The sequence below is a fragment of the Haliotis cracherodii genome, unplaced genomic scaffold, assembly GCF_022045235.1.
Source record: "Haliotis cracherodii isolate W230 unplaced genomic scaffold, xgHalCrac1.p SCAF_17, whole genome shotgun sequence".
NCBI classification, from domain to species: domain Eukaryota; kingdom Metazoa; phylum Mollusca; class Gastropoda; order Lepetellida; family Haliotidae; genus Haliotis; species Haliotis cracherodii.
In genome coordinates this window covers 21,656,001-21,683,079 of record NW_027266272.1, presented here as the reverse complement: position 1 = coordinate 21,683,079, position 27,079 = coordinate 21,656,001, and the positions used below count along the sequence as shown (strand labels likewise).

The window sequence follows — 27,079 nt, the reverse complement described above, 5'->3', positions numbered from 1 at the left end:
TACCTATCTGCTCTGTGCACCAGCCATGGGGCCTCTACCTCGTCACCTTTCTTTAACTAAATCAGATATATAATTATATATTAATTCTTGTAACCTGTTCATTAATTCTTGTTACATGTTTACCAGTTCTTGAAGGCTTAAAAAAGTCACAGTGAAAAGTTTTAGACAATACAAATATGTAAATAGTGATGAGCTCCGAAGATAAATGTAAAAATTCAGATAAAAAGCTATGAGAAATTATTGATGGTATGAAAATCATTAATCATGTTGTAATCTGTGTGAAAACTTTTATAACTGATTATGTTTATGCTCTATCTTTGTATTCTGCTTACCTCTAACCTAATCTTGTTTGTTGATAGCCACTCGTCTAAGTTGTAGCCAGTCCAATGTAGGTTCACTTTCTCCTTTTGGACCGATAATATTTTGGCTTTATACCTGTATTTGTTTTATAAAGTTAAAAAATAAATCATGATTGAGGCAGAAAATGAAGGATAACATGAATTTCCATTTTCACTGTTCTGTAAATAACTTTTGCCCCACTGACATTTTCCCAGAATCTATTATTAGCAGATGGAAAACACAACACTACTGGAATACAAAGTGTATAGAAGTTCTTTTAAAAACATAAGTCAAACCAACCAACTTAAACCACTATGCACTTCCTGTCAGAAAACATTTAACTTCTATCACATGTCTCCCTAATTTTGATAATACAATAACAAGTTCTTGTCAGTAACTGTAACCATGAACTGGACTTCAAAAAGAACATCAAATTATAAGAATCATACTACTCAGATGCTACTAACATGTGTTAATCTGCATGTCATCACATAAAATGTCAGCTTAAAACCCAGAGGTTTCAAAAGAGATGAAAACTGGAGTTACTTGGCATAGGTTGTAGCTGGGTAACAGATGGGAATGATCAGACAGAAAGGACATTATGTTATTCAGCATAAACTGCAGAAATGGTTCTGTAATGAACACAAATGTCGTTTTCACTACTGCCGCAATGCATTTATGTGAGCAATTTCAAGAGTCACAAAAAGTGTGATCCTTCAAGCAAAGTTTCTGTTTCAAAGTGCTAAAAAGTTCAGATGAAATGCCTAGTATGAAAAAGGGGGACAGACAATTGATTTTCAGTCAGGAGAGTTAAAGCAATTAATCGATATGAAATAATAAATATTGATACATAAGGAAGATCATGATCCATCAGTATCTTAGCAAATCGTTGCAATCTGAACATAATCATAAAAAAATACTTGTGTGAAGCATGATGAAAACAATTCAATATATGAAATTTCCTTCAACAATGCAAACAGTAATTACATACCAAAAGCCATCCTCCTCAATGCCTCCACAATCATGCCATCATTGAATTTGCAGGGGGACATCTATGAACAAAATCAGTGTTATGTGTGTTTATATTAAAGCATGGTACTAAGTGGAAAAAGAGGATTCAGTCATTTCTGTATATTCTATTTTGAAGTTTTCAATTTATATTTTAACAATTTAAAGCAAGGGCATATCAGATTGTTTGAACTGGATACTGATAATTCATACCATAATTCATACCAGATGCTGTTTGACAAATAAGCCAAATAAGGGAAGAAAGATACACAAATACCATCCACATTGTATTAACACAGTGCCTGTACCATTGCCTGTGTTAATTTCCAGTTTTTCACAATACTGATCTTGCTATAGGAAATGTGGTGATTACCATTTGGATAAGACAGTGAATCATTAGCTCTCATCTGGAAACCCATGTGGATAGTAATGTTGCCAAGGATCATAATCAGGGTGAGTCATCAATTTCAGTTATAGGCATGCACAGCAACAGTGTCCATGGCCCATGAAAATCCACATACATGTATACACTAGCATATGAACGTGTCAGTTACTGCCCATTATTTCTACAATCTGCTCACCTTTTTATTGTGCCGCCTTCTTTGCAAGTATGTCTCAACCTGAAAGAGAATCAAACTATTGGTTTACATATATCAGGAACTATCTACCATTTTTAACATATTAGGGTTTAGTCAATTAACTATAAATCAGTTACATATATATTAACTTACCATTTTCTCAGTTTGCACAATCTTAGATGCCTGAAAATAATAGGTCAGATTAATTAGAAGCATAAAAGGTCATAAAAAGATCCTAAAATGGGTCCTTTTTATAGAATTTTGGTACTTAAATGTAGTCTACACCAAAACAAACAATCAGGTGCTCGATCAGTCTGCCTGACATGTATTTGACATTGATATTCCTTTTCTATGACCTGGCACTTAGTTCAGAGAAGATGACAAACGGAAGTTTTATAACAGATGGATTGAGGAACATTGCAGTGAGAGCATTTATTTGTGTGAAACCATTTATTAAAAAGGTTAAGTGTTAAAGGAATGTTTGAAAACAGCATTAATTCAAAACTAAGCCGTCTATATATATCCAATCCATATATGGAAAGCTTTCCTAACTTACCTTTTCAGATCCTGTTTTCCTCATGCTTCTAAGCCTTGAACTTGAATGTGGAATCTGATAAAGAAAGTATTAAATACCTTATGCATATGAATGATATCATTGTTACTTAAACACCACTCTTACAAAAAAATGACTATTACCAAAAACAACATTGTATTCATATTCAAGTCTGCAAGACATATTCAAGACATGCAGTCACTGAGCCTTACCATCACAGCAATAACATTACTTTTCAAGCTAATATAGTAATTCATTTAGTATACAGGTATGTTGTTCATGAAATGATTAAAGTTTAATTACCTTTCTACTCTTTTGTGATGCTCTTCCTTTGTAATGTATCACCTGAAAATAGTAGTTTTTCGAAAAAAGATACCCTAGTAGGTACATAAAGTTACATAAATTGCATACTTCTCTTATCATAGGTATTCAAAATAGCTTATTTGATCATGTGAATCATAATAACTTTCAGTAACATGTAGTAATATTTTAGTATAATTAAGAATAACAAACCATGTGTACACACAATGTTTAATATGCACTGTAAAATGAGGTTAAAGTAGTATCAAATCTGACAAAGTACTTACTGGAAGATCCTGGTATTCCATGACGGGTAGATTCTAATAAAAGAAACATATCATATGGGTGTATGGTTCCATAATATGTTACTCACTAGTCAGTGCTGAATATTGGGTCAAAATAGCTTTATAAACTTCTGGCATTTTAAGTCTATGGCAAGATTAAGTATACGTTCATAAAGAAGTTAGTGAGTTTAACACCGCTTTTAACAGTATTACAGTTACATGTATATCGCGGCGTGTCAGCTTAATGTGTGAGGAAACCCCGAAGTGATGCAGGTCTGACGTTTACCACTTCGGTGAAACCCACAAGCACTGGTATGGTGCTGACAAACCTAGAACCGGGGCAAACCAGGAGTCAAACCCACAATCATAGGTTTCTGGTGTGCCCAGGGGATGCAACTCTGTACAGCGAATTGCGGCGCCATAGATGAATAGGCCACCTGTGTCCTCGGGTACAATAGTATGCAAACTTTACAGGTACAGGTGGGCTATCTGGGTTTCTGTTTCTGCTTTACTAACCTCATGATGTTCCTGTGCTGATTCCTCATGGAGTAACCCCTGCAACATAATGTCAACGTCAAACTAATTCAGTTGAAAAATGTACATTATATATAAATGACATTTTTTCTGAGGATAAATGAAATGCCCAGTTCAGACTATCCACTCAAAGAATCAGCAACTGGGCTTCATTGCTTATCCAATTTTAGGAGCCTGTACATGTCATGTAGGTTGCTGTTGTCATCATGTCACCGCTAATGGCCTCATGACCAAGATGAAATAATTAAGTAATTGTCCCTGATAAGCCCCAAACATAAAGTAAAAGTATTAGCTCATATGAGGTGACATGGTTCATTTTTATTGAGTATGAATTGTTGTAACTCACCTGAACTAGGGTCACTTGTAGGTCCTGGTCATCATCATGGAATGCATAAACCTGTAAACAAGACAATGCAACAAATACAGAGGTCCTTATCACCTATCTCTTATTTTGTAGGAGTAGATAGGGCTCTTATGCTACTGAACTGGGGAATTTCAGGTTAGAATTGGTCCACAGCAACCAATGTTGACAGTGTCATGGCATGGTGGCATGGATTGTTGCTCATAACAACAATCACCGGACCAGGCTGTCTTCAAATGGCTTGAATATTGCCAAGTGTGGCATTAAATAACACGAGGGACTGAACTTGTCATGATATACATAATGCACAAACCACCCAGAGCGCCATGCTGCCAGCCTGGTACAGGACTAGGCTGCTCCTCACCACTGACACCAGCTGATCACTGCGCCGGAATGTATATTTGGCGTTGCTGTTCAATTTCGAATTTCCGATAGGCCTATCTCTACTCAAGAAAATAAAGAAATGTCTTGAATTTCCGACAGCATAACCTGGTGTCCGATCTTAAAAAAGTTCGGAACGAGTGTGAAGCCATGATAAGAAATATTATTATTAATGATTGAAGCCACCTTCCCAAATGTGTGTGCTGCATAAGCTGGAGTGGTTCCCCTTTGATTTTCCAAAATATGAATCGACAGACGAAAAGAAAAGTAACTCGGGCACCCCAAGGACTAATGGTATTTTATCATTATTGAAGTATACCGTATACAGTCTGACTGATGAGTGACCAGGTGAAGAACCAACACCCTCCCTAAACCCTCCCCCTCCCCATAGTAGCATGCTCACGGTTTTCAATATATACAATAACATACTAGATGCGAACTGTTTAACTGACAACTGTTAATTGGTAGTAGTCAAGCCTCAGTGAATTTGCTCTTGGAGTGTGTGTGTGTGGGGGGGGGGGGGGGGGGGATAAGGATAAGATAATGATCACATAAATTTTATTGGAGGCTTTGAAAGTTGAGGATCGGCGAAACCGTAACATACAGTGTAATCAACCAAACGATCACATGGCATGATAAAGGTGGCGCTGATAAACAATACCCTTCGACCACGCGCGCGAGACAATGTATCACCGTATGAAGTGACAATACCCGAGAAAATTTAATTGCCTTGTTGGCAGGAAGTCTGGCGGCACAGCACGTACAATATGCATCGCTTGGGTATTCCAAATTGTCATAGACATTATACAAGACATAATTAAACCACAGGAGATGGATCTATCTCCTTTTCAGATTAGTTTGTTTGCGTATCTTTTATCAAAATTGGTAGAAATAAATACACTACACTTAGACTCTTACAAAACGCATTTCGCATGTCAGCAAAGCCACACATTTAAATTGTATATTTCCACGTTCTAGGGTCGGCGTATCCAGAAATAAAACAATAAATATTTTGACGACTTACCTGTATCGTAACTGCAAGACGGTAACCAGACGTAACATTGCTGACTGCGCGTGGTTCGGGATCTTTGCCGTGGCTGAAATAAAGAGTGCTATTTTTCACAGACCATGTTGTTTGTGCCATTGTGCAAAGACTTCAGGAATGCGAAGGTACTATTCCGAATATACACGAATATATACAAGTCACAAGACAAAGAAGGTATTTACATGAAAGATATTTCAAATCTCGATGTTAGAGACCCTGAGAAATGTAGATTTAACTGAATCCAATCCAATCAAGTGTTACTATCATTCATTACAAATGGATAATACGATATTGCATTATAGAGAGGGTAATTATAGCTACCTGAAGGAGCAACCATTCGTCCACTCTTTGAAGTTGCCGCCAAACCGGACGCGTAAATGTACCTCGCAAGAACACTGTGTACACAGCTTCTTTCTCAATTTGGAGAAGCGTAAGTGTGTTGAAAGAACAATATGAATGTAAGTCAGGCATGAAGTTGCACGAAGTAACCGACGTGAGACTTTATAATCCGACAGTTGTTCATATATGTTATTTAATGCGTGATTGGTATTACCGCTTAACATGTAGGTTTGTATTTATAATAAAAACTATTCGTTTACATTTGCGATACAATATAGAATGTTGAAATAGTTTTGTCCGGATAGCAACATATCTGTTGCATAGGATATGTTGATTAATGATAATACTATATGAAAATTCCTCGAGCTGACTTACACTATGGATAGTGTACAAGACAACAGTTATAGAACATCACGTGTTAAGGTTGATGGAAACGGCAAAATATTTATTTACAATATAGGTTTTTCCAGGGGAAGAGCCTGTTACAAAGTCTATGTCTAAAAAAAGAGTAAACTCGCTCCTTGTCGGACAAAACTAAATGTAATTAGGTTAACTACCTATGTACATTATCAGTGGATTACTTGAATTAATATCAAATTGTAACCTGAGATGCTGGTGCCAAACCTTACAACAGATTACGTGACCACCCAGTGAACACTCACGGGGGCGTGATATACACCCTTGTGTTTGATTTGCAAAACCAATCAGCCGTGGACGCCCGACCATAAAAATGGTGTTTGAAGATTTAACCCTACCGTGTGCGAAATACGCATCAGTCGGAAAGCGCACGTTAAATCTCCAAAGTAAGTAAGTTTAACCCTAATTACGTATCGTTAAATCTTCGAGAACGTTCAGTCAGGCGGTCAATTGATAACTATTCGACAAGTAGGTAAATCACATCGAAAACCCAAGTTCTGGTCGCAGTGGGAAGCTCTGGATGCCTAAGCAGGGTTCACCAGCTCTGCTTCAACAACGTTATCATGGGTAAGAAGCATTTTATTCTATTTTTGTAAACCAAACACTGTATATATCTTGAAGAACGTTGACCTTCTGTTTGTATCATGGTTTCTTTATGAACACATTCATCGAACATGTTGCTACCCATTACAGATATTACCAACGTCATCAACAGTCAAGACAGACACCTTTCTTCAAGAAATCTGCCCAAAAAGAAAAGCACTGAAATTGGTAAGTAATGTTTATGTGCAATATGGTTAAATATAGTTCATTTATTGCATCAGCAATATTAGATAGAGTTGAGCTACGAACGCGAGAATAAACATGTCAGGCGAATGTAGGGTTGAGGTACTCCATCGGTCTTGCGTTTCGCTGGGTGTTTTTACCATCGCCGATGGTGTTGCCAATTTAAATTTCGTTTCGGAATCTAAGCACGGTGCATGATTTTTAAGCAAAATTTCAACATGAGCTGGGAAAGGAAGAGCCGAAGAGCCAGGGATCTGTGAAAGTTCGCGGATTGTGTAGCCTATATATGGCTTCACGTGGCATTATATTGGTGTTACGTTCGTAGTATACCAGGTAAGTGTTTCCCTCGTTGCCGACAAGGCCATGACTTAATTAGGGTGTGAGTTGGTGGGTGGCTCGGGCTACTCTGTGGTGCTTAGCCTACACAGTAGGCGTGGGGCTAGGCAAGTTTACGAGACATACTCTCAAGTGATCCTAGTGATAGAACCCTTTCTTTGTTTTTATAGGTCATGTCGATATCGAATTTCTGAAGGCCCAGGAATAATGCAAAATCTTTATTAATATTTGCTGTTTCCAACTGGATACATGTAAAAGTGATCTTCAAAATGGAACCGAATTTAGCATGAAAACAAAATTCGATAAACGTAAGGGTTTGACAAGGAGTATTATGGATAAGACCTGATACTAATTATATACAGACACTACCAGTAGTCTAAGGCATTGCAATTCACCGTGCAAAGTTGTGTCCCTTGGGCACGCCAGAAACCTATGGTTTGAATCCCGGTTCGTCCAATGTTTCTATGTTGTCAGCACCATATCTGTGCTCGTGGTTTTCCTCCCACATTAAGCTGACACGTCACGATATAACTGGAATACTGTTAAAAGCGGTGTTAAACCAAACTCACTCATTCAAGACTCACAACTTTATCTTTATTGATGATCCAATGTTTTCTGGTGCGTGTGGGGCTATGTTAGTGATGAGTCACAACTGTATATTTTAGGTTACCCAAACATGCATCATACATTTTTATTATAAAACGATATGTCATATTGTCACAGGAGCAGTAATCATAACATACAAATAAGTTGACAGCATTGATTGCTAATTCCTATGTAATAAGAACGTGAAGTGGCCCACACAAGCAGGTGTGTCACGTCTGATTACAGGTGAATGGGTTGTCTGATTACAGGTGAACGGGTTGTCTGATATGGTCTTGTATGATAACACAGTATCACGTGCTGAAAGTAATTAGTGTTATTGCACATACACAGTATCAATGAATGTATTTCTTTGAACTATTGTTTCATTATTACTACCAAGCACACATTTGCTATCTGCATAATAAACCTAACTTATTTCTCATCAATTTACAAACAAGTTAAACATTATTAATTTTCATTGAAATAACTTGTTGATACAATAAGGCAAAACCTTCACATACGTATATGAATAGATTCCATTCTCTATGCAAAAGCCAAAAGTTGAATGTTGTGATTACGAAAGGTTGGGAGTGTCAGATCATATGTACCTGGTAACTCTTTTGGGGTCAAAGTGTCTTAAAACATAACTTAGGATTTATTCATCTATTCTCAAATCTCACAAATTATCATCCTTGGTACATACTTTTTCAACCAAAATTTTGTGAAACAGGAATAATCTTGTGAAAATAATAACATGTTTTTGCTCCCTGAGGTAACAAGGTTATCAAAACATTGACAAGAATCATTCATCACCAGTCAGAATGTGGATAAGGCAGAGCTCCAGATAAGCTGCGTATCTGCGTGAAATACGCATCAGAAATGCAGAAATACGCAGTAAAATATAATCCAAGCGTATCAAATACGCAATGAACAACACAGATACGCTACAAAAATGAAACTTGTGCGTATCATCAACATATTGTGAAGTAACCCTGCGTATTCGATTAGCAAATCAGCAACTTATCTTGAAATTATAAACGGGCATTCCGTCAACCTTGCCAAACTCCACGATGACAGTCACATCATGATCATTTGCCATCACACTTTCTTGGTATTTTTGAGTCCTTTAAAGCTCTCGAACTCACACGACACCAGTTTGCAGGGACTAGATGCAGAGTGGTTTTTTTTAATATTTAACTTAAATACCCACATGTGTAAAAACTAGTGGGTAACAGAAATTTGAATACGCAGATAGAATTACTGATACCCAATGATTTTAAAATGCATGGGTAAAATACCCACAACACCAAAAGCTTATCTGGAGCTCTGATAAGGATTAAGGTACTTTGACAGAATCATTTGTTCATAAAATCGCGAAATCGTCATTACAAAGCACATCGATAACAGAATTGCGTTGCATAAATTGTGGTTGTAATACAGATAGGATCCTGCACTACGAGAGATTCAAATCCACACATGTGTTTGTTTTCATGAAGGCTCACATTTTGCTATTGTGTTTTATCTCTGCCTGTTTATTTGTCTTTACAGGTTTAGTTCAATTTAATATCCATTTTGATACAAATATTATCAAGTAAGTGAACTAGCAAAAGTTTCAAAACATACTTTACATAACTTGTTAACTTTAATATGATATATTGTGTTTACATGTTTTAAGAGTTTGGCAAACTAAAGTAGTATGCATAAGAAAAAGACAATGAATAAACATAGTCTGATGTTTGTCAGGTCATTCATACCATTCAGTGTATTCATATTATTATTTCACAAAGGGTTTGTCAGCTAGGTTAAATGTAAGTTTAGGAAAGCGGACAAAAAATCATGTTCATGACTGTCCATCAGTGTAAAATGCTTTAAAAAGTCTATTAAAGTCTCGTCACTAACATTGATTTCAGATGTAGAATACGACTTATCTTGACGTGCCTATTTTAAAGTTTTTATGATAACAAGAATTTTAAATGGAAGAAATTCAGTAGTCATTGTTAGGGTTATGTAAACTAGATAAATATCTAAATAGATATTTGGAACTCTTGAGTTAAATCTGATAATGATTAACATAACATTCTATTATACAAAATGTTTTTTTTATGGAAGCATGTGTACAATGCATGAAAGACAAAGTTGATATTCACGAAAAGTTTTTTCAGTAGTGAAATCGTGAGACAAATCAACAATAATTCTTTTTCACAAGCAGTGCTATAAAAGAGATGATTAATTGATGCTTTTTTAAGTTTTTGGATAACCATTAACATTTCAAGAAATCTTTAATCTTAAGTTGCCCCTGCACATCCTTAATGTTTGTCGGTACTGTTTGCTGATCCCTACAAGACACTTACATTATATTAATGGCAGATTGCCTTCCAAATATGATGTTTTTATTGGTAATTCATGTTTTATATAAAAATACACATTATAACTTATTTCTACTTATGTCATAAAAAAGCAATAACTGCTGATATTGGTTTAGGGAAAATGAATGTAATTTAATAACCAACTGGATACTTTTTACATTATTATTTTAACTGCCCATTCAAGCAACAACAAAAAACCACACACTTGCGATTCTTATGTCAATTGTTTAAACTTCAATATCATTTAAAAATATACACTTGGAAATAAAAAAGTTGGAATAATTACATCAGCTTGGAATAATTACGTGAGATAATACTGTTTTAATGTCTCAAAGGTTTAATTTTTTTATATACAGCAACATGCGAGCGCGACTGTAACACTGATGCAATTATAGGATCTATAGGCTACATGTATCTGAGAGAATTTGATTAATCTTGACAAATGTTGTATGATTTATTCATCATTCTTGTTGTGAATTTCAACCAGTTCCGAACACTACAGCTGGGGCACTGACATTATGGCCCAAAACATACAGTTTATGTTAAGTGCGCAAGACATTGTCACAATACTTAATGATAGAATACCATTTTGAAAATACATGACACTGATCTTATTGCATCACAGTTTTGTGAGATGTTTGTTTATGAATGTTTTTTGTATGGCATTATCAAAATGTTTAAAAATCAAGTTTTCATTAAAACATGACATTTTCAGTATTACATGACATTTTCAGACTAACTAGTGTCTTTAGACTTGAAATTCATATCATTCTCATGTTACTGTCACTTTATCTAACTCTATTAATACCTATGTATATATGCTACCAATTTTATTCAGTATATCAGGAGATAAAAATACTGTGTTTTCAATGTTTCTCTTGGTAACCTGTAAACTGCACTAAATTGAACTTGGAAACGAAAACAGAGAATGAGGTTTCAAATCTGAAATTAAGCATGGATAAATCTACAGGTAACCGTGCTCCAGATTAAAAACATGTTGTGTTTATGCTTGTCGTAAGAGGCGACTAACGGGATTGGGTGGTAAGGCTAATTGACATGGTTGACGCTTGTCAACATATCCCAATTCATAGATTGATGTTCATGATGTCAATCACTTTATTGTCTGGTCCAGACTTCTGTACAGACCACCGTCATATAGCTGAAATATTGTTGGGAGTGCAGTGTTAAACAAGAAAGTGAACAAACAAACAAAATCACCGACAGTGGTGCTGTATATGCTTAAACAGTTTGTTTACACATAGGTCAGGCATTGAAAGCATGTAGCACAAAAACTACCATGAAGTGGGCACCCCAAAAGAAAATTAAGCGAGCCACTAGGATGACATATCACTCACTGTGACACAAAAGATATGACGTAACATTTCTAAAATGAAAAGTGCCAATGTCAAGCCCTCTGTTGTCCTCAAAACTTGAAATTCATTCTCTCTGTAGATTTTTATGGTTTTCTGCACAAAATGTATTGCCACACATCCTTTCAATATTGTAGTGAAACTTTGCATGTTGTATCCTATAAATATAAATATTTTAAAATGCTTATAGACAATGACTGTAAAAAACTACTACTTTATAAAATATTAGTTTCCGTTTCAAAACAGCCTTTTTAATAAGAGGGGGATTATTGTGATTTCATAACCTGATTGTCCAATCAGAATCAAGTTATTTCCATCAAATATTTGTGGGAAATCAACTCATCAAAAATGGAATTGGAATTGACTGCCACTTAGCCATCTTAGATTTAGAACAAATATTCTCCAAAACTTCAAGTGTGTTGATGCCATAACACCAATATTGATAAAGCTTTTTATGGCCATTACTTCTTAATTCATTTTTGTTTGAAAGGTGATACATGTGCAGTAATTTTAGTGCTCTAATGAAATCCAGTATGTAGAGATTGTAATGGGGATCATCACAGATTCTGTTTTCGTAATATTTTATATTTTGACCATTACATGCCCTTAATTTGCACTCTCTCAAAATGCAATTCTTTGCACAATACAAGCAATGTATTGAGACCACTGGACAATGAAACTTTACCTGATTGACAATCCCAATTTCTTGAATTGGAAATTTGCCACCCATAACTCGGTTATTGCTCAAAATAATGAAATGTGGTTAGTTGGTAGTGGGACTCAAGACTTGTTCCTTTTCACATTATAATGCCATAATAATTCTTCCAATATTAAGGGAGTTTTTCACTTCTTACTCCTCGGTTTATATTCTTTAGTGCAGAGTTTTGTCCCCGGATGTGTTCAGTTCATGGTTCAGCATCATACACATGCTCATGGGTTTGACCAGTGGTAAATGTCTAAGACCTACATCACACTGGGCTTTCCTCCCACATCAAGTTGACACGCCGTGATATACCTGAAATACTGTTCAAAGTGGCGTCTAACCTAACTCACTCACTCATTCCAGGTGAGCGAGTGTTCATGTGCCATAGTGAATAAAAGAAACCATAATTATTATAAGGAAGTATGTTGCACAAAGTTATTTAATTAAATGTTACATCCAGTTTCATAGTAAGTCAATTTGTCCATGTGTCTCTGTAACTGATGGCAACCAATGAAACAACACTTTCAGTACAAAAGTTCCCCCAAAGTACTAGTTACATGTGCCATAAGCCAAAATTAGCTGCCCGCTGTTGCTCAGTGTATACTCCTGAATGGAATTTGCTAATATTAGCTATATATATGGCATGCATCACAAAAGGTCTTCAGCAACCCATGCTTGCCATAAGAGGCAACTATGCTTGTTTTAAGAGGCGACTAACGGGATCGGATGGTCAGGCTCCCTGACTTGGTTGATGTGTGTCATCGTATCCCAATTGCGTAACCTGATGCTCAAGATATCAGTCCCTGGATGGACTGGTCCAAACTCAAATATTTACAGACTGCTGTCATATAGCTGGAATATTGGTATAGAAACAAGCAAACAAACATAACAATAAGTTCACTGCTGCATCCTAGCAACAGTATTTTTGTAACCAAAACATATATTACTGTCTACATATCCTATTGGTAGGGAGTTATGTAGATTCTTATTTAGAAACCAGTGGAGCTTAGTATCCACAGTGCACATATATGGGTTATGTTATTGTAGTTTGTCCAGTATTATTAGTAAAGGATGTAATGGGATTTGTTTTGTAATGGGATCGTGCCATGTATGTCAAGACATTTGTTTCTACATTATATTTGTAACACACGTTTAGAAGGATAGAAATTTATCTTTGTCTTAGCTAAATGCTTGGTACGGGCCTGTTGAATAAATTCAATGTTTGTCTGGTAGGCTTGTCTAATTTTGGGCGCATTGTGGATTTCTGAGAATGGAAATTGGCAATTGTTATATTTGTATGACTATCCAATTACATTAAAGTTGCAATTTATGTATTGTTCAAATATTTATTTGACATTTCCAGGACCAGTAAAGCTGCAAGATTTTGTCGGCCAGTCAAAAGTGGACGCTGCAATCAAAGGTATCACTTTTAGTGCTATCATGAAGATAGTTATCAATGAAATTATTGGTATATGATTCCACATACAATATCATGTATTGCGTATTTATTCCTTGAGGCTATACTATACAATTCAAAGTAAATGCTGAAATCACAGCAGTGGTTAATATTTTTATAATTTATGTAAATTGTTTTAAACCACATTAGAATTGTTTTGAAGCAAAAGCATTTCATGTCCAATTGCTCATCCCCAGTATAAAAGAATCTGCACACAATGTTGAAACTTGAAAAATGCATGAGATTGATTTTTCTCTTAATATTCTCAATACTCAAATCAGTATTCTGTACAATTTGTACAATTTGATTTGATTTGTTTTCATAGTGATAATACTGATGTAAATACTATTTTCAGGTGAAACTTTCTTTCTCATGGTGGGGCACACGCATGAAGATTTGGATCAACTGTTTAGTGTATTTGCAAGGGAACTTAGACAGAAGCCTGCAACAACCCGCGATGCCCTCCTTTAGGATTGGGGACATCCGGACACCCACCACCAAGCTATCAGACTTCAAGCCCTTCATGCCTGCCCCAAGGGAAGCGACAACCCTCCCAACTAAAGTTCAAGAGGCAATAGAGAAGAACTGCAAAAACAATCAAAGGTAATTTCAATAAATATTGCATTTCTTTTGAAATATGTATTGTGATGTGTAATATTAGGGTTAGTCAGCGTTACTAAGAATATGTGTAATGTGGGCAGAGAAACAACCCAACTTCATGAGGTTACTATTTTTGCTTTTATTGTATAGATGCACTGTGATTTTAATTATGTTCTCATATTCTTTACATTTATTTTATTACTTTCAGATCACTCTGACAAACCACCGAAGACAAGCGTCAGTATCAGAACAATAATGAAGGAGCAGCAAGTATTGCTGAAATGTACATATTTTTTGTCTAAGCTATGTGGCTAAGATATTGCCGAGGATTGCATTGCAGGAGTTTTGTACTTTGTATGTTTTGTGTTTCTTAGTAAAGCTGTGTATTTAGAATTGTATGTATATATATATATATATATATATATATATATATATATATATATATATATATATATATATATATATATATTAGATGAGATGTGCACAATGAAATTTATGAAACAATATATGCAGTTATATCGTAAAATCTTGGTTGTGTTCTTTTTTTTTTCCATGTCTGAAGTTAACCTACTTTCAGAGTACAGTATATCACATGTAGGTTGTTTCTTTGAATTTCAACAGGGGATTATATATTTGGTTGGCCCCATGGAATAATTATAAAATTTATTTTTTGAGAATCACATTCACATTTTATGTTGTACACTTCAAAGTCGTAAAAAGGCCATTGAAGATGGTCACTGAAATTCTCATAATAATTTAGATAATTATACGGTAAGCTCAAAGTTCAAGGATTTGCACCTGTTTAGTATACAAATGTATGAGGCCAACATAATATTATTGTTCCATTGTTTAATTCGAGTAACGTCAACTTTTCCTGATAAATTTGGTAAATATAATACCAAGATAAATATATTCAATTGCTGAATTCAAGTTAAACTCTCCAAAGATTGATGCTTGATATTACTGCAGAAAAAAATTCTGCCAGAAATTTCCCTAAGAAAAAAAAAATCTGCCAGAAATTTCTGTAGAAAAAGGTCATTTAAAGCATCTCCAGATTAAACTATCCAATGATTGAACCTTATTTCTCCTGAATTTAAACAATCCTGCTAAATATTACTGCAGAAAAAAAAAATCTGCCAGAAATTTCTGTAGAAAAAAAAAAATTCTGCCAGAAATTTCTGTAGAAAAAAAAATTACTGCCAGAAATTTCTGCAGAAAAAAAAAATTCTGCCAGAAATTTCTGCAGTAATGCATTTTCTGAGCCAATTTTTGAGCTTGTAAACATGTGTACACACTGGGACACACATTATTTGGATTCGTCTCCTCGAGATCTTTCCAATGATATAAAACATGTTTTTGTAGCTCGCTTCCTTCTGTGTGGTCAAGTTCGGACTCCTGGCCATTCCTAAGTTGTCCCGCCCTGCCTTACATGCTTCACCTAGTTGTTTGCTTGTTTGTTTGATGTGTAACGCCTTACTCAGCAGTATTCAAGGTGTATAATATTCGCGTCTGTACCAGACAATTCAGTAATTGATATCATGAGCATCGATCCACGCAATTGGTATACGATGACATGCATCAGCTAGGTGAGCGAGCCTGACCACCCGATCCCGTTAGTCATCTCTTACGACAAGCATCTAACCCGGATCTTCACGGTTCCATCTAGTAAATGTATATTTCACGAGAGAGTGTGTAGCATACTGATGCTACGAGTCTCAGATTGCTGATGTTGTTAGGGCAAGTGGGGCTGATACACACGCAGCGGTAGACCATTTACGAAAAGACAAAATCATATACTCTTAATTGTGATTATCTTCTTATTAATCCTTGCTGACATACTGCAGCTGTGAAACAGCGTCTTCATTGAGAAACCGTGCGATCAACTAAGAGTGTCCTCATCAACAATTGTAGCCTGTGACTTCAGCATCTACTGTGACGTCACTAAACATGAACAACATCTCCTGTGACGTCACTAAATATGACGTCAACAATGATGTCTTCAATACGTCATATCTTGTTCTAATCTTAAATTATTGCAAATTCTAAATGTCAAGTATGAAAGTATGATAATTAACATTTATACATATGTCAGCTACTAACCACAGTATTATTGTTACATGGTCATTGCCATTCATTGTATTTGATCTTAAGTTAGAAAAGCGGCAAAACCCTTTCCATAATCATAAGAGTGAGTGAGTGAGTAAAATTTAACGTCACATCGGCAGTATTTCAGCCATATCGTGACGAAACAGTTATAATAATTATATCGAGATTGTATGAAAATCTATCAACGATGGACAATATAATAACTAGTGTATCACAGTTTCGATTTTAAAACTAGTTTAGAATATTGAAAAGAATACATTATCATTCAACAATACAATATAAAAATGGGCTATGGATCCCCAGCAACCAAAGTTAGGCCACCTTACTAGAGACCATAATCATAAGAAATATCTACTAAAATCAGAGTCGATGGTACGATTTCGACTGCATCATGAGCATGTGTTTATGAATCACTGTCGAATGGTGATGATACCAAAGGTGTTCGTATCCTGCACACCAATGGCTTGCCTTTGCATGTGTTTGTCACTGACCAGAGATATCAAAGCTGCAATTTGTTGGCGAAATTTAAATTCCAAAAAATGAAACAATCAACCGTCAATATCCAAAAAGTAACCTTGGCACGTACCAATACAGGGTACATGACGAAACACTACCAGCTGAAACAAGGGCATTATATACCCTCGTGGCGTCGTAACTTGACCTATCATATATCATAGTCCAGTGTCATCTATCACATATGTAGTAGTGCTGGCAACAGCTGTTCGCTGTCAGGTCACGTGATAAGATGAACATGTAATTTGTGACAAGAAAAGAGAAATGTTGTATTAATATATTTTTCTTGTTGATCTTCACGATCATTCTCTAAAAAAACAGTTTAAATTTGGCAAATTGAAAGTACTTCCAGCAAAAATGATATTTCACTCGAGTGTTTAACACGTTATTTGAGTGGGTGACCATCTTCCCAAGGCAAGGGCGTTAACTGACTATAAAAGTCCAGTTTCATCCCTTGCCGAACTAGGCTTGAATTCCGGAGTTAACGTGCAGATTTCGGTCGACCGCAGTATTTGCTTAGCATGTGTATCACCCACTGGGCGTTGACAGATATCTCCAAATCTGTTCATGTCTTTTGAAATCTTTTTAATCAAGGTGCTCAAGTGATGTGATGCATCTCGCGAGGTAAGACCCTTTTTATTACAATATCGATCTTGAATATCCGATCGTATTGACTGGTCGCGGCAATTTTGTTTGAAGCAAATACAAGTCATATGAGGTGGAATCTGATTGGGCATTAGGAGGCACACCAGAGATTTCTTATAGTTTTGAAAAATGATTTGTGCATGGGTAAGATTTCAGAAATTTGAAGTAGTGCTTTGATGTCACTCCAAGAAGCACCTTTCCTCCATTGCCTCCTCGTATCTAATATCCAGCCTGTTACTCTAAGAGACAACATTACATAAATGAACATTTTTTGTGTCTTTAGTTTTTTACCAACCCTATCTTTTTCTTCGTGAAATAAGTGATACAAAATAGCCTTGGCCAGACTTCAAGACTCTGTATCCATTAAATGGGGTACGTGACCGTATGCAGAATGAAAAAAACCTGTCTGGAGAACAGGTAGAAGCAATTCCAGGCCAGGTTACGTTAAGGATCTTGTTGTCCACCTAATGGAACACATTTATTTACCGGGAGCAGTTTTGTTACTGTCGTAGCTGCTGCTATGAATATCTTTGTAAGGCGTTTTGGACTAAAAAGAAAACCTTTTAAAGTTTAAGGGAATTGCAGCTGACCGAAATGTTAGTTTTTTGCGCATGTTGGTGTTTTTTCTATTTACTTTACCAAGAATAAAAACGTATCAGACATTTAAAAATGTCAATTTTGTTAAATATTCCAACTGCAATACAATTACGACTACATTCAAAAAATCAGTTATCAAAAGAGCCAGCCTGTGACGAACCATCGCTTCTGGAGCAATCTGTGACTCGGAGTGCGTGAGTTGTGTGTTTTGCTCCATTTGGGGCAATATTCAAGCAATATCACGACGAGGGACACCAGACTTGGGTTTCATTGTACCCATGTGGAGAATTCAACCCGTGACTTAGGAGTGACGAGAGAACGCTTTAACCTCCAAGCCACACCATCGACCCGTAACGAGTCGCCGACATCATTGAAGGGTTGAGGGTCGTACATTTCACAACGTTTGAGGTACAATGAACATACTCTTTATATGAAGATTTCAAGGTGAGGTGAAATTGGGTTTAACGTCGCGTCCAAGATTATTGCAATTATATAGCGACGTGCATGTACGTGTGTGTGTGTGTGTGTGTGTGTGTGTGTGTGTGGCTGCTGGTAATAGTCCGGACTGATGCCGATTTATAGTGCTAGCTTATTGAGATACCATGCCACGATTTAACATGAATACCCCACTCAGACACAGTATACTGACTCCGAGCCGACCAGTCCTTGTTTTAGCCCCTTAAAGCCGAGCGCCAGACAGGGTAACAACAAGTACCATCTTTTAACGTCTTTTGGTATGACGCGGCCGGGAATCGAACCCCGAACCTTCCGCTCACAGGGCGGATGAAGATTTCAAAGGGTGCCATACGACTCTTGTTCAGAACTTTCAAGGCTTCAGTAAATGCTTTCAAAATGTTTTTTCGTAAACATGTGGGAATAGTTCCAAATGTAACCGTGCTTGTGTTGGCCGATAGTATGGTAGGCGACATACGAACCCAGATACTCACAACCAGCTGTAGGGGAGAGGCCGATGACGTTTATTGTGAATTTTATTGACGCAACGCATTAACGTACGTCAGCCTGAAACAATGAAATAACAACATAAGCAAATATAACATAGAATCTAATAGATATATACAATCTGTTACAGTTAACTTTTAATTTCTAAAATATAGATGTCACTTTCATTAAATAAATAGCACTTACTTTACAGCATCTAGTACTGCACGTGTCTGTACAAAACATCACACGTATCTGTGCAATACACCAATACACAGATGCAAAATATATCAATATGATAATTATGATAATACAGTGATAATGAATGTATAATAAAGAAATATATATATGCAGAATACTATATATATATATATATATATATATATATATATATATATATATATATATATATATATATATATTATGATATACAAGTATCTCCTACATGGAGATAGGAAGTCCTACGTAGAAGATACTAAGTCCTACGTAGGAGATACTTAGACAAAAAAAAAAATCACCGTGACCCTACTACGCTTCCGTACTTAACAAGGTTCAAATGTGCAACTTGTTATAAATCCTCTTGATAGTGTTTCCTCCAAATGACACTGTGCGTCGTGTTCGCCGGTTTTATCGCCATATATTTCAGCCATGTCGCGGCAGGGGACACGATGGCTCATCCTCGTTTATCTAGTGCATTATGTCTCCGTATAAATACCCTGAATCTGTTCGCCTGGACCTCCATCTCCTTTATCAAGTCAAGTCAAGTCATTTTATTCTTAAACCTCCCCATGGTGGAACAAGAACATATTCTACATAATATTTTCAATTATGGTTAAAGTCACACTGTTGAAAGGCAGACACATAAATATTGGTATGATATACATTATTTATTGTTGACGGTTGTGAAAAAACTTTAGATAGTTTCTTGATAGCTTTCAGTCTTGCAGGGCATTGTCTATTTAAATATGCTTGGACAAATCAAATCTTTTCCCTGTAAATAGAGGTTATCACGCGAGTGTGTTTGGGGATGGTACATATCCTACATTAGGAATAAACATTGTATTTAGCGAGCCTTGGCGAGCTAAATACATAGTGTTTATTCCTAATACAGGATATTTACCATCCCCAAACACACAAGCGTGATAACCTCTTTATTATATAATGTCGTTCTTTAATTCTGTGCTTTAAAATCGCTTTCCCACTCTCACAAACATTACCGAAACATTGCAGTTTTCCTGGAATAAGCGCATTAATATTTATTAGGTCACAGGGTAAGTGATGTGTCAGTCGGACAGTGACAGTAGCCAATATAGTTCGAACTGAAATCTGTTTCTTATACAGTGGCGAAGCAACATATACGCAAAACAACAATTGTTTTTAATTGCCTTTCGCGGCTATCCATCGGTCTATCCTCTAGAGTAATTGCCCTTTGTCAAAGGGAAGCTACTCTAACCCTAGTCTATGAGACGTCACGGCCACGGTCAGACGTTGTTGACAGTCGGTCTGTCCTGTCACAACGTTAAGAAGTGTAGTCAGATGTACACACAGCGACAAAACGAAACAAGGTAACAATTCAAACATATTTCGGCCAAATCTAACTATTTTGATTTGTGGAGAAGGTTTCAAGCCGCAGAGGTCTTCAAGCGCAGATATGACTACTGATCCCGCACGGCTAGGCCTCGTGCCCTCGCAAAATTGTTTCGAAATTCATATCTCCAAAGGTGCCAAAACTTATAAAATGCCTTAGCTACGTCACAGTTAGACACTGATTTTCAGTATATTAGACTGTTCTTTTGATAATCATAGCAATTATCCCTGTAGTTTATCCAGATTCCGAATTTGTATCTCTGACTCGATCGCCGAATGACGAGGTCGACGCCATGTTTGCTTATAAACAGTGAAGGTAGTCCTACTTGACCTTTGATATTTGCATCTCTATCCGCATATGACCCCAACGGATATCCGTTGGCTTTATCCTGTCGAGAAACCTACCCATTTTATGATAAATACATATATCTATCAGAGCTATAAAAAGGACATTAAAATAGATACTGAAATTCATCTTTAAGAGATGGAGAGTGGCACAGACGTTATTTATTTACGGGACACACTACGCCATCTGCCGGTCTCTGTCGGTCAATTATGATTAGAGTGAGTGAGTTGGGTTTAACGCCGCTTTTAACAGTATTCCATATCCCGGTGTCTGCTGAATGTGGGAGCAAAACCCGAAGTGAAGCAGGTCTCAGACGTTTACCACTTCGGTGAAACCCACGAGCACGGAGTGCTGACAAACCTAGAAACAAAATGAGGCGAATCGGGATTCGAACCCACAATCATAGGTTTCTGGCGTGCCCAAGGGACGCAACTCTACAGGACGTCCCCCAATTATGATTCACAACTTATCCACATGCTTATTCTGAAAGTGAGATCGGCATAGATCTAATAGATCTAATAAACAATGCGGCCTTGTACGAGTGATCGTATCAGAAAACAGTTATAAATTTTAGCTGAAACAAATATGGCAGCGAATGGGTCCAGGGTAGATGTTCAGCACAGAATGGAGACAACACACTGGATAATTGAGAGTGACGAAGACTTGTAAACTGTTGGTTGGTTGGTTGTTTAACGCCGCACTCAGCAATATTCCAGCAATATGACGGCGGTCTGTAAATAATCGAGTCTGGACCAGACAATCCATTGATTAATATCATGAGCATCGATCCACGTAATTGGGATCGATTACATGCATCAACCAAGTCAGCGAGCCTGACCACCCTATCCCGTTAGTCGCCTTTTACGACAAGCATAGTCACCTTTTACGGCAAGCATGGGTTGCTGAAGACCTATTCTACCCCGGATCCTCACAGGTCTCTTGTTAACTGACATACATGGGAAACGAACACGTGTCTCCGAACAAGTGCTTTAATACTCCCTGCCCTATTCTTGAATAATTAACAATAGGTATTCTGCGTGTGCGTTGGAGACACACGTAACTTTGATAATGATTATTTGCATGGTCCTACATCAGGGGGTGGGTGTACGGTCCCCGGTTAGACGTGACATCAAGTCGATCGCCTTGGTTATATAAAAGGTTGCTTTATAGCAGTTTGTACAGGAGTGAGTGAGTGAGTTGGGTTTAACGCCGTATTCCAGTTATATCACGGCGTGTCAGCTTAATGTGGGAGGAAAGCCCGAAGTGATGAAGGTCTCAGACGTTTACCACTTCGGTGAAACCCACGAGCACGGGTATGGTGCTGACCAACCTCGAAACATAATCGGGGCGTCCCGGGATTGGAACCCACAATCATAGGTTTCTGGCGTGCCCACTGGACGCAACTCTGTACAGCGAATTGCGGCGCCTTAGACGACTGGGCCACCCGTGCCCAAAGTTTGTACAAGAATCACTATGTGCCAGTTCATCACATAGAAGTGGTAGTGGTGGTGATTGTTGGTAGTTACCCCGGAGCAGCTGGCTTCACTCTAGACCTTCTGTTGCATCTCTGGATGAAGGCGTTTATATCCATGGTCATCTGACACGGTTATATATATGAAAAGTAATAATGAAATGTGACATAGTTGCATGTACAACTCGTTCAGGACGTCTTACAGTCAATGTACAATACATTGGGATCGATGGTCAGGCTAGCTGACCTGGGTGATGCATTTCACTGGATCCCAATGGGGAAGCTCGATGCTGATGTCAATCACTGAATTGTCTGGCCTGAATTGATCATTTACTGACCATCGTCTAACCACGATGTGCCTTTTAAGAAAATGAATGTGTTATGACAAACGTGCACTCCACAATGATACATATCATTAAATCATAAATCATAACAACAAAATACAACTTTTAACCATTAACCATTCCGACCGACTTGCCATGACGGAGGAAGGATTTGACTGTATACCTCATGACCATTGTGCTTGTATATACGTTGACAGCGAGTCCCACACAACATTGTTGTACAATGTCACACAAATACCAGATTAGCGTAATGTTGGCGTAACTGGAAATCAGTGGCGCTAAGGTTATGAGTGAATGGCTTTTAGTTAGAGAAACTTGAACCAGAGCGTTCTTAAAGAAAACACTCATAAGTTGGCGGAAAACGATTGCTTGCATGCATGTTTTGGAGAAGGGAGATAAATTCCCATAACCTAACATTAAAGGAAGGATCAGAGCTTTGGAAACAATGCGCGTGTCCGTGGTGTTCATTGTCTAATCCAGACTGGATTATTTACAGGCTGCCGTCATATAGCTGGACTGTTACTGAGCGAGGCGTTAAACAACAACAATACCTGAAAATAAAACAGTGCTAATTGATGACTGCATGTCACTGGACATATTGATTTTAGAGCCATGGATGTCACCGTTTTAACAATACGAAAGTTATTTCTATTTCCGTAAATGAACGAATGGAGTTTTGTAGGCGCCTGTGTGTATCATCACGTTCTAAATAAAGCGACAAAACGCTTTCCATATCTTTATGCATAGATCTAAATATGAAACAGAAGAAAGGCAACTCCCGAATGCAATCAATATCTCCATGATTCCTCGACAGTAAACAGATAGTTCATTTCAATAATGATCCAAGTCAAATGATAGATCATGATCATATTCTGACAGAGTCAACTACATGTGAGACAGGCACAGTATCATATTCTTTGTGGACATTCCAGCAATAGATTCAAGATGCCCTCTTAGACAATTTAATAACACAAATAATTCTTAACGCCTGCTGAACACGAACCAGGCGAGGTAATAGTATACAAACTCATTTCTCTTACACTAACACATTCATTGCTCAGATTCTTTGACATTTCCCGCCACGTTTGTCGGTATGGATTCATTCATATTTAAATACAGTAAACTACGGTTATAACGAACACGCTTATAACGAACTGACGGATATAACGAACTAACCTTTTATCCCGACTATTTGCTGTAGTTATGCTGTATATATGCTTATAACGAACTACGGTTATAACGAACTTAAAATAGTAGTCCCTTTGAGTTCGTTATAACCGTAGTTTACTGTATAAGACAGGAGTGAGTGAACATTCAGTGGATGAATGTGTCCGCAATGCCCAACACTCATCGAGGTCCGGAGATCGTGCATTAACAAATGGGTGTCCTAGGAGGACATAGACTTCAGGATATCAAGCCAACGTGTGTTAAAATATAACGTCAGCGACACAGTGAGTGTGTGAGTTGGGTTTAACGCCGCATTTAACAGTATTCCATGAGTTATATCACGGCGTGTCAGCTCAGTGTGGGAGGAAAGCCCGAAGTGATGCAGGTCTCAGACATTTACCACTTCGGTGAAACCCACGACCATGGATATGGTGCTGACAAACCTAGAAACATATTCGGGGCGAACCGGGATTCGAACCCACAATCATAGGTTTCTGGCGAGCTCAAGGGACGCGACTCTGCACAGCAAATTGCGGCGCCTTAGACGACTGGGCCACCCGTAACCCCGGGCTTGATGTACAGGTTCCATTGGGCGTAAAATGCAAGAAAGCGATGACAATCGTATGAATAGATCATTCATGATAATCGGCGATGACACAAGGGTTTCGCGAAATTGGTATCCGCCACTATGAACCAGTAAAATCTGTAATAATTGTTATGTATCAAAGAAAGATATAGGGCATTTTCGTCTATATGTTACGCTACATGTCACCGTTCATGTCCAATGTGTACATAAATATATCTTGGGCAATCTCAGGTTTCGAATCCCATGCATAGGCTTGTGGTAAGAGGCGACTAAAGGCATCGGGTGGTCAGGCTCGCTGACTTGGTTGATGCATGTCATCGCATCTCAATTCCGTGAATCTATGCTCATGATGTCAATTACTGGATTGTCTGGTTCCGAATGGATTATAAAGTTTACAAACCGCCGACAATAGTTTGAATATTGCTGACTGCGGCGTTAAACAACAAGCACACAAACAATCAATCAAATGTAATTTAAGAACAGTGTTTTGGTTCGCGACTTAAATGGAACCTCCTTGCAGTTTGGTTATAATACGACTTCAAAATTATATTCTACGATTTGGTGACCCGTGAAGATCCGGGGTAGAATAGGTCTTCAGTAACCCATGCTTGCCGTAAAATGCGACTAACGGGATCGGGTGGTCAGGCTCGCTGACGTGGTTGATGCATGTCATCGATCCCAATTGCGTGGATCAATGCTCATGATGCCAATCATTGGATTGTCTGGTCCAGACTCATTTATTTACAGACCGCCGTCATATAGCTGGAATATTGCTGAGTAAGGCGTTAACCCACAAATAAACAAAACAAGCTATGATTTGTTTTTCGCGGATGTAAATACGTACAATCAATCAATTTGTACAACAGAAATGACACTCATTCCGTGTGCTGTAGAAAAGGCATTGTCAACCTCCGAAAGCAAACATTCCTTTGTGCTGCATTATGCATACTTAACGGCTTTGTAGACACTGTGTCCTCTATCACCCGTGAATACATACGGCCACGTTGCAGTCCAGTCGCTAGTTTTAACCAACGAATCAAGACACGGCCTGGTTCCAGCCAGAGAAAACCATCGACTGCTCTGACCAATGATCGCTCAGATTACATCGACGTTTGCACCGTAACAGCAGCGAGTCTTTGTAGTCTCCGTGGTTATAGTGGTTAAAGAGTTAACTTATTTTTCCTGCAATGTTAAATATAAAATTAATTATAGTAAATTACTCAAATTTCAATATCATTATGTTGTTTTTTTTCGTTTTTTCATCCGTTTAATGTTAAGCGGATTTCCAGATTCCCATATTGTCCCGATCAACATGAGGTGGTGGATTTACGGACGAATTGGGTTAGGTATACGTTTCGAAAAATTAGAAAATAATTTCAATTTAGCTTTCTTTGTTACTGTTCGCCCCGATTATGTTTCTAGGTTTGTCAGCACCGTGCCTGTGCTCGTGGGTTTCACCGAAGTGAAGTAAACGTCTGAGACCTGCATCACTGAGGTCTTTCCTCCCTCATTAAGCTGACACGCCGCGATATAACTGTAACAGTGTTCTAAACTCATTCACTTTCTCAATGGACCAAAGTAAAGGGCTATCCAAAAAAGGGTCCAACATTAAGTCAGAGATAGTGCGCCCACATGGCCACCTGTCATCACTTGCACGTGCATAACAATCCAAACCAAAACAAATGCGTTAATTTACATCTATGACAGTCATGATATTTCACGAGACCTCCGTATGTTTGCAGTCACACAGCAGTCTCTTCTGTTACTCACTATTTGACGTACATATCTTCCTTGTCTGCCTCTAATTGGAGATATATCCTGTGGCCAAGATGTCCAAATGCACCATAATACTCTGTTGGGAGTTGCGTTCCTTAGGCGTGTCAACATCGTGGGTTTGCACCCCGATTCGCCTTGATTATGATTCATTGTGTGTCAGCACCATACCCGTTCTCGTGGATTCTACAAGAGTGTTAAACGTACTTGACATGCATCACCTCCGTCTTTCCTCTACACCATGCTATTTCTGTAATACTGTTATATGGCAGTGTATTTTATTGTTGAACAATTATTGTAGCCGTTTTACATTGTTTCTGAGATTCGGTAGACGCTCTTTGTAGTGTGTTTGGGCAGAGATGAGTTGTCAGGAATGTAGTACCTTTTAATCTAAGAAGTCAGGAAGTCATTATATTTAGATGCTGCTGTGGCGTGTAAACTTCCAGTATACAGTGCACTTAGGTGGAATATTCTATAATGTTCTAGTGCCGCTAGACTGCTGAGTGCACTGTGTAGAAATTTCCAGTAGTTAGTTAGGCTGTGTATAAGGGGACAAGAGCGTGTTTACGTATTATCACATCGGGACCAGCTTTCATGTGAGGATCACTCACCATCTGTCATCATCCCTGATTCCCTGGCGAGCCCATCTCAGAAGCTTGACCAT

At 37.6% G+C, this 27,079-nt stretch overlaps 1 protein-coding gene across 1 annotated transcript; it reads right to left on the bottom strand.

Annotated features, from left to right (window-relative positions):
* LOC139464683 (uncharacterized) lies at positions 1 to 27,079 on the bottom strand. Its single transcript, XM_071246202.1, has 11 exons — positions 27,027 to 27,079; positions 5,363 to 5,435; positions 3,943 to 3,993; positions 3,579 to 3,617; positions 3,066 to 3,098; positions 2,782 to 2,823; positions 2,482 to 2,535; positions 2,079 to 2,108; positions 1,929 to 1,967; positions 333 to 435; positions 1 to 56 (listed from the first exon to the last, which is right to left on the bottom strand). The coding sequence occupies exons 1-10, from the start codon at positions 27,077 to 27,079 to the stop codon at positions 430 to 432; spliced, it is 420 nt and encodes a 139-aa protein (XP_071102303.1). The 3' UTR covers positions 1 to 56; positions 333 to 429.

Excerpts from the sequence above, each read along its gene's own strand:
- LOC139464683 (XM_071246202.1), bottom strand. The coding sequence starts at position 27,079 with ATGGTCAAGCTTCTGAGATGGGCTCGCCAGGGAATCAGGGATGATGAC. Across the intron at positions 2,536-2,781 it reads CATCACAAAAGAGTAGAAAG|ATTCCACATTCAAGTTCAAG; the intron begins GTAATTAAACTT and ends TTTCTTTATCAG. Across the intron at positions 2,109-2,481 it reads GGAAAACAGGATCTGAAAAG|GCATCTAAGATTGTGCAAAC; the intron begins GTAAGTTAGGAA and ends TATTATTTTCAG.